Source organism: Varroa jacobsoni, unplaced genomic scaffold (genome assembly GCF_002532875.2).
Source record: "Varroa jacobsoni isolate VJ856 unplaced genomic scaffold, vjacob_1.0 scaffold_1463, whole genome shotgun sequence".
Taxonomy (NCBI): Eukaryota; Metazoa; Arthropoda; class Arachnida; order Mesostigmata; family Varroidae; genus Varroa; species Varroa jacobsoni.
In genome coordinates, this window is record NW_019214365.1 from 110,754 (window position 1) to 120,035 (window position 9,282).

Consider the following 9,282-nt stretch of genomic DNA (forward strand, 5'->3'; position numbering starts at 1 on the left):
ATATATAGGTAAGATGCAGCAAAAACACCTTACTACTGCTGCATAGCCGGGATCCAAAGTTGCGTTGCCTGGATATAATTTTATTTAAATTAAGAGGAGACTCAATGTGCACTGCGATTCATATAGACGTGTTTAGTTGATCGTTTAGCAAAACCGATACATTTTTGTCGTATAGGCCGTGTGCGGCCTGACATGGCAAACACTGTAAGGCATCTGCACATCCACGACTGAATAAGAGAATAGAGTTACTACAATCATAGGATTATTATCTTTAGCTTATGCACGTTTGTAGTATTAAGTTTAAGTCGTTGGCGTAACGTCAAACACAAACTTTAACCCAGTAATGACTGATGAAATTATTTAATGGTAAAGTTATATATCAGTTCTAAACGAATAAGATTCTCCGTAGATCGTAGCTCAATATGATTTAGCGAGCTTTTGCCGGTATTCTATTGCCTGTACTGTTAGGGGGACTCGATGCTTTGAGATTGTCGACGAGTACCTGAAGATGAAGGTGTTGTTTGTGCAGGGTCGCTCAAAGCTTACAAACCGACATCATTGTTACGCAATTGGAGTATTTGCAGTGGATTTATCGCTGTGCATTAACGTCTAACCTTGCATGCGGATAATAAATGCAGAGTTGCCAAGACTGAAGAATCAAGCGATTAGAAGCCTAAAGTGAATGTATTAAAGTGATATAAATGTTTCATTGCACATATTGACTACTCACTCGTCAACTTGGACTTAAATCTATAATCTGTGCAGATCTGTGAACGCCCCTTGCTGCGGACTGGAATCTCGAAATAAAGACACAACAGCTAGTAATTATCATCAGTTGTCTAGATTGATAGCACTTTATATTGATATTGATAATGTCTACTCTAATTAGCTGTTCTATTGGAGTCAATGCATGACTTGATAGTTTTGCATATAGCATAATTAGAATGTATCATACATTTACTCACCGGCTCCCAGGACCGCTGCATGTAGGTCATATTTTCTCGCAAATGCAGCTGTCTTACTCGATTTTTTATTGTATGTAGATTACTAGAATACATGCTATTTGTAGCTGAGTAGGAAGGTTGTTGAATTATTAAATCAAAATCTAGTTTATCAAATGGAAAGATGAGAAATATGAATAAAATTAATATATTTTATGTAATATGGGCTCGTTGTACAAAACGAGACTTCTCTTCGATCATCTCCACAGTTGTTATATCAATATTATATTTGCGAGAAAATTATCCTGCTTAGGCATGCATAATGTAAAGGAACTATATAAATTACTACTAACGGAACAAACGCATAATGCTCTTGCATTTTTCCTAAAATGTGTTTATTAAAAGCTAAACTCCAAATGACAAAAGCGTCCTATTCGTCGAATCGTTCGATAAAGAAAAACATATTGAACGGTCATTTAGAAACGCAACAGGTGTAGATATTTTCAGCATTTTTGCAACCATCATAAATATTACAGTAACCGTTATATATAAATATAAACCTGTGTCAGTTAGATCTATATAACATGTCTTCATGCAACCGTATTTAGTTGCATGCTGTCCTCTTTTGTTTGCTTAGCGTCCATTTGGAGTTATGTATTAGTCGCTCAATTACTGGCGATTTGATTGGACTGACGACGAAGAACAGATTCGTTAACAAAATCGCACTTCATAAACAGATTCGGAAGCGACGCGTTGAATGATGACCAAACTATTATCCTCGCAAAGCAGCTTCAGAACTGAATACGCCTTTAGGTATCACACCTAAGAGTTGTTATTGTGTCCATAAGCACAGCACATTTTGTAGCTTTTAGTTGGCGCTTCGAAATATGATCATGAGGTGCACTGATTCAAACTCTGATCAAGCCCATATTGCCCTCTGATGTTGATTTGGAACTTACTTTGTCAGTGGCTCTATGTCGAATCCTTGAAGGGAGCATTGTTGAGTATTATCAGCGAGTGTTTGCGGAAAACCCAATACCAATGGGGTGCATAAGAGCACAACACAAGTCCACTTTGATTTTTCCATAATTGTCAGCCGATTAAATTTTTAAACTAGAAGATTAAATTTTGCGGAATATAAAGATCTCGTTAGAGGAAGTAGCTAGCAGGCTTGGCGTTATCTGAACGTTGTATCCAAACGCAAAAATCCTGAAACAAATATCTCTCCGTTTTCACATAATGGCGGCACCAGCGCGAGCGGGTGATACGTGCGCTGCCATCTTAGCATGGATGCATCGCGCTTTAACAAATACTCGTCGGGCGATCCAGTCACACCGACGACTGCGTGCGAGCCAATAATTTGCGTCAAAAAACAACTCCCTGCTATAATTTCGTGAATATGCTAGAAAAGAGGCAGCACTGTATGAATAATATGAGGTTAAGGTTATAATATCTATTAGATAGATGAAACTCTCTACAATGCAGCTGTTGTGAATCCTTTTGTCTCTCTGATCAGCTGTCACATTTTTGCAATGCCGTATTCTAGACAATATGTGTTTAAATGTAAAAGCCTAATTCTGACCGTACGCGTTGATTTACGTTCACTGCAGTTAACATTCATATCCGAGCATCTGCGTATTAAGGACGGTATTATTTATGTATCGGCTCAGTTCAATGTTGTAGTCTACTAGAAGCCGATTTTTAATTCTTTTAAGGCCTGCGTTGAAATTTGTTCATCCCGATGCTGCGGTAGAACTATGAAATAGCGTAAGAATTGTGTTCGGTGCAACCTAAAACCGTGCGAAGATCGGTTCGCACGTAAAAATTATCATGGCTGCCACACGAGCTTCAGTTGCGGTATAAATGAAAACAGGCTCCACAGGTTTTCCTACGACTTCATCAGATATTTGTTAGTCGTCTATATTGCGTTGCACATTTGAATCGAATGATGTTTCTCACTTTGATATGACAAGATGATTTTGGCTCATACACGGATGTTTTCACAGTAGCTAATCTTAGTAGGGCAAACATTTGTTTAGCGGCGTCTAGTACTACTTGGCCAGAGTTGCATGCGCGACATTTGCATAGTACTGTGGAGTGGTTCAGTGATATAGCATACTACCCAACGGATTAATTGTATGCACATATATCCTGCATAACTATCACTCGATCGAAAAATTTCGTCTATATCTAACGTCTAAAATCCGTTAGATATTTTGTGCGAAGTTGTATTTAGACAGCACCCGCCAAATCAGATTTTTACAGGATGCTTGTACAATTGCAATAAACACATACATGCTTTGCAATGGAAGCAAAAGTCTAGCCACATCGTTGCTGATGCTAGCATGTTCTTAAGTTCAAAACAAACAAGCCCATAATCAAAAGTGCGCACAGCGGACTCTCTCGAGCAACCTGAAGACGCGAGAAGATAAAAGTGATCGCTCGTTTGCGAAAGCATCAGCATGATAGTAACAGAAACGACAGTAAAGCGAGTTGTGTGTTGGGAAAGAGGTGATTCAATACTACGCAGCATGCTGAGGCGCAAATAAACGCCCATATGGACTATTACACTGGATATAAGCTTGTTCTAAACTCTGTAGCTTATCGCCTTCTACAATAAGAATCAGCATACAACAAAAGCATAGAAAACCATTTTATGAACAGGTACTCTCGCCTGTTCGATTGATCATAATTTGCTATAATAAAGTAATTGCTGAGAGCAGCTAGAGTTTTTCTAATCTAATGTCTGTGTGTCGTTGATGCCCACCTTATTCAATCTTCGTGTAACATGTGCAAATCTGTATAGGGAAAAGCTTTTCTGAAGTGAACAATCGATGCTCGCATTGTTGCTTCACGCAATATATGTAATCTGTTCAACTGTACAGAAAACAAAGTTATCCTTATATGAGATCGATTTGAATTTGAAGCTTCTTCATAACATCACCTACCGAATTGAAATTAAAGACTACCAACAAATAAATCTTCCCTCGTACGCTGACGATCTTAAACAATCTATCACGGCTGATATAGTCTTAAATGGGCCCCAACTATCTTTCAGAGATTGCAATCTCGGATTTGAAGTGAGTTTAAGAAACGTAAACGCGATGAACTAGATGAACGTACTTGGAAATTACCTTGATGTACAGTAGACGGCTATATTACCCAAAAGATTGTAAAGGCCGACGATAACAACCATTACGATGGAGGGCGCGCATAAGTTTTAGCCAGAAATACGTTAGGCCTCAACTTCAACTTGAACGCCATACGTAATTTGGACACGCTTCGCAGGCAACTAAATTGCCAGTCTCGAATTCACCCTCCTTGGATTCTATGATTTATCGAGAAACTGACTTATCTGCTCGTTCTGCGGTACGCCACTACTAACCAAACAGCTGAGTCGAGGGTTTGACGTGAATATAACAGAGGAGTAAAATTAGTTTATGGGTGAACATGAATAAAAAGGAAATAAATAGATCATAATTTCTGGTGAAGTAAAGCTTTCATAGATTTAAGCTGGAGGTGACACAACTAACCAATGCTTCGTTACTAAAAACGCAGTTTACTAATAGTTGCCAGACGTCCGAACATCACCATCTGGAGGCACGTAGTGACACGCAGGATGTCGCACCTAATATCACGCAGAGCACTGTTCTGTCGGCTCGTTCTCTTTAGTCACCTATATTTATGTCTTAGCATGTTAAGAAGTGGCCGTTAATAAAAAAAAGGCTTGCTTTTACTATTTACACGGGTTACTCGTATCATTATACATTATCGCCTAATTTTTGTGTTTGTTGTCGTTTCACATGTGTGAGGTGACAGGCTAATAAAAAAAAAGTATTAACTAAATTACAGCCCATGTTATTTTTCCTAATTTAATAAAACGACGGGGACTATACATTTAAGAATGATTCGAGCATTGTTGTTGATCACTATGTGATTTTGATGATTGTATACTACACGTTGTTCCCAAAGCTCTTTTAGCAAACGATGTTGCAAATATATAATGGCAGCAAAGTTCTCTGTATCTTTCGAATATTCGCTGTTCTCTTTCCGTTTCGAGCGTTTGAAAAGGACTCAATTTTTTTTTCTGCAAATGCACCCCTTATGTATATATGCGCATAAAAAATTATATATTGCTTGGAAATATTCAGATTCAGCACGCTTGCATAAGAGTAAAACAAGTTTAAACGATAGGGGTGTGAGTACGGTCGTTAAGCGCATTCCGTTTACCTTCATTCCTGACAAAGGTTAGCCTCAAGCAATTTTTGTTTCCTCAGCCTCGCCGTCGCTTCGACGGAATTTGAAGTCTCAGGGATCCTACTTGCCATTAGCTTCCTGGCTGTGTTGCATTTCCACTTAGTAAGCAGGCAACTGCTGCCGCCATATATTTATGTCCACGGCCGTGGACGCCTGGGCAAACATTCGCTGATTATGAGGCGGCAGTGAGATGGTGAACGAAAACACGACGGTCCTTCAAAGTTCACAGTATTAGAGCCGATGAAGAATTGTCGTCACGGCCAATTAGTCCAATACCCGCTTTTGGGTTGTTCACAGATGAATCGTGCGAACGAAGGACAAAAGGAGCCGACATCTTAGCGAATTTCCTGCTAAATACTCAGTTGAAATGTCCACCAAACGATTGTCCCTCTCGGCGTTTTGTCTGGGTGCCTGGACAGCGTTATGGGCTCAAAGCCTGGTCCATCTCCATAGGACTGAAGCCTTGAATCCGTTGCAGTTCGATGCTGGAAAAGTACGAACATGAAACTTTGTAACGATCAATTTTTAGCAATAGATCAACCAATTAAGCCTCATCGATTCAGATGACAAGTGAAAATTGTGTGCCATAACAGTTCGAAACCATTATCGATCAGCATTGAAAAGCTAACCGTATCGTTGACGATGGTTAACTGGCAAATTATTCCGCACTTGTTTATTCGTGATGAGCCTGTTTTTATACTATTACTCGAAGTCTGTTAAAACAAGTCAATTTAGCACACATCGGTGTATACTATGGACGTGTCTGAAAGGCTACACATTTCGCTAGGCAAATCATCTAAATATACGAGTTATTTAGTAATGTTTCGATAACGACAGGGTGTGAGTGGCCATTTCAAATATACGTTTGTTGTTGCAGAGAAATCGAATTTGTCAAATTAAATCTTGCACACTCACTATATTGGTGTTGTAGCCGGCGTATAGCTAGCTTCTCAGTAATTGTGTATTTCAAAGACACCCTTTAAGCGCCTGCTCTTACCTCAGTAGCGCATAAACAACAGCTTCTATGGTCATTTCATTATATAGATATTGGGTGTATTGGAAATACATACCGTAAACGATCTCTTCTCTCTAGAGCAGTACGAGACCGGAAAGTTAGATGTGAGACGGGCGTACATGTGAATGTTTATGGGTATGGCAAATGTGTGCGCGTATTGGTGTCGCTTCCAAGCCGTTTTACTGGTTCAGACAGATAGTTTCGCAACAACACGTCTTGATCGACAAACTGACGCTAAAGATTTCCGCTTTTTTACAGATAATCCATGATGCTGAGGACATACTCATTGGCTATTCCAAGTATCTGTGGGCAACTGGCATATCCCGCAAATGCTCCAGAGCTGTTCGACACACGATCAAGAGTGCATTCCGACTTGAGCCTTGGTCACTTGCTTGTGAGTAACGTACCGAAAATCATCTCAGTAAGGGAACATCCTTCAAGTGGAGTTATTCATCTGTGAAACGCCATTGGTGCTAACAGCTAAAATCGTCTTCGAGCTCAAAGAACATAATGTTGAGCTTTCTCTTTATGCACGAAACATGCATAGTCCATTCCAACGTATGAACTTAGGGAAAAGGTTATATGATGGATTCCCGGTTAAAATTTAAGCGTCCCCCAAACTTCGACGTCCTTAAAACGAAGAACTGAATCGAGGCTGATATGACTAGTTTACGTAATGCTTACGTAAGTAACAAGTCCATAAACGTTAGACTTTACTGGAATGTGACATATTTGCTCAAAATAATTAGCTAGGTTCCAAGTTCATGGCAAAGTGGCGTTTAGAAACAAAAATTCATAGCTAATTTTCATTTATATATTATACAGGATTTGCGATGGGGGTGTACGAGAGCGGCTGATTCAGTTGAGAAGTTGTTGATAAGAGAAAACTATTTCAACAGCTGGCCTTTTTTTTTTACAGGCTGGCCGCGATGGGCCTTGGGCATTTTTGCGAATGTAAAACAATCAATATCGTCTCGTCATCACGAATGGAAAAAGAAACCTAATCAATTCAAAGTTATCGGAGATGGCCGTTTGCACACATTGCTTCAGGTCTCTAACTAACAGCTAAGAATATAAATAAGTGCACTTGTTCTATTTCAGTGGTCGACTCTCTCGGAAAGATCCCATCAGGTGTTCTTATGGGTGGTATCAGTATGATGGGCGATTATGAAGAATGTCTTCAGGTATGTACTCCATGTACCAAATTTGATTTCTAGTGTATTTTCCTGCTGTTACCGCTTATGAACCAGAAGGATTTCAGATTTTAACATCAATGAACTCTTTTTCCTGGGCGATTAGTAGGAATTATTACATCGGGCCTGAAAAACAACAACCCTCTAACAGAATATTGTATAAGCTGTTGGTTCCATTTCAAGCTAATGCTAATAAATTTGTCGCATTCTATACCGAATGATTTTGAATTACGTTTTATAACCACTTTGAATATTATTTTGTTGAGAGCCAGCTCCCAATCAGTCGCCTAATCGACGTCTTTTATAGAAGGTAGTGGCCTGGAGAGTTTGGACCTCTACTAAATTTATTTATTTACTATAATACGTTAAACACGGCAAAATGTACAACAGCATTGTCTCTCGTCGTCAATTTTTATTGATATACATCTATGATGCGTGAAGACATTTACCATATGTTTCGAAATTGCGCTGTCAAAATAAAATCGAAGGTACCATGTGGTCATGGTGTCAAGATTCGTGGATAAAAAAAACACACTTCAAAAACGCATGTTGTGTTTCAAATAGATATTAAAAAATAAGCTACTGTTTGTAGCATCACAATGATTACTGATTTTAAATCTTCATGAGGCAGAGCCTTGCAAAGCCCTATCCGGAATTATTTATGGTCATTTCTAAGAAATCGATTTTTCTGAAATTATGCAATGAAAAGGTGCTGCGAAGCAATAGGTAATCTTTAGTTTGGCGTTTTGGAAAAGCCAAGTAGTGGGAAACCAAGACTATTGTACCTTTGGTATATGAAAACAAGCTTATGATCTACAATGGGGAATTTTTCAAGTCTCCCTTTTTTTCACTGAGAAATCTACTCGTTAACGTTTTTGTTAGCGATACTTTATAGTTTTATGTAGACCTCAAAGTAGATCATTACCACGAAAAGTTTAAGTGCTATGTCAGCATATGAGAGGCATTAATAAATATTATTTTTACTCATACCTGACGTTAATAGGAAATCTTGAACCTGTTACAGGTATACACCCATATGGATAATGAAACATCTCCATTTCGTAACGGCAGTGTTCCCTATATATCTGGAAGGTAAGCCTTAAATGATGCAATACATTCAGGGGTGACAGTGGACATCTAGTCAGGACCGAACATCAACGAAAGTATAAGAGGAACCAATACAAAAATCGTTATACACGATTTTTGTAATTAATATTTATAGAAATCGAGCTCAGTTATTTAGAAAAATGTTCATCAATTCATATTGACTTCCATGAAGCCTTTTGGCGAACTGCATTTTTAATTAATGTCTGTAGAGTAATTAGCATCGCCGAAATAGATCTGACGCTTGCGCAATATGTTAGTGGAGATCGAGCACTACCGAAAACCAGCCCCGATTACCAAGGTATATTAAGAGATGCCCAATGTAGTTCAACCTACTAAATGTACAGCTCAGATAAAAATAAGTAAGTATTCTCTCTGCATGTTTATATTAGTGTAACTGCGAAACTGCACATAATTCAATGCAATAGTATATATGTATGATAGTTTACTAACAAACGCTCGAAAACCGTTGCTATTTTCTAAAATGGTTTAGTGATATTTATCTGTTTTTAGACGCAAAACAATCCTCTTTTATTAGAATTGAAAAAAAATTGCTTTTTGCAATAGTTAACAATAGAAATTCGGTATGAAACCTGTTAACTGTGATTTATCGTCAAGGCTATTCACCGCATGCTCCCTGAAGGTCATCCATTAAACACTGTTTTGGCCTGTCGCGACGTTTTCAATGAATCAGAGAAGGTGAAAGTAGGAAATTCGATGTCACGGTTGTTCTTAAAGGGTCTAGCTGAGATATTATCCTGTTATTTCTATT

At 38.6% G+C, this 9,282-nt stretch overlaps 2 protein-coding genes across 2 annotated transcripts in view; one reads left to right on the top strand and one right to left on the bottom strand.

The window, feature by feature from the left end:
• LOC111270324 (uncharacterized) overlaps positions 1–2,213 on the bottom strand; it is a 9,574-nt gene extending 7,361 nt beyond the window's left edge. The window contains exon 1 of the mRNA XM_022850490.2: positions 1,901–2,213. Coding sequence (XP_022706225.1) covers positions 1,901–2,028 — 128 coding nt within the window. The 5' untranslated portion in view covers positions 2,029–2,213. The remainder of the gene's footprint in view (positions 1–1,900) is intronic.
• Positions 2,214–5,454: 3,241 nt separating this feature from the next.
• Positions 5,455–8,849, top strand: LOC147752141 (uncharacterized). The gene is made up of 5 exons (XM_086972450.1): positions 5,455–5,691; positions 6,472–6,607; positions 7,315–7,397; positions 8,431–8,498; positions 8,723–8,849. The coding sequence occupies exons 1-5, from the start codon at positions 5,566–5,568 to the stop codon at positions 8,847–8,849; spliced, it is 540 nt and encodes a 179-aa protein (XP_086828576.1). The 5' UTR covers positions 5,455–5,565.
• The last annotated feature ends 433 nt before the right edge of the window (positions 8,850–9,282 follow it).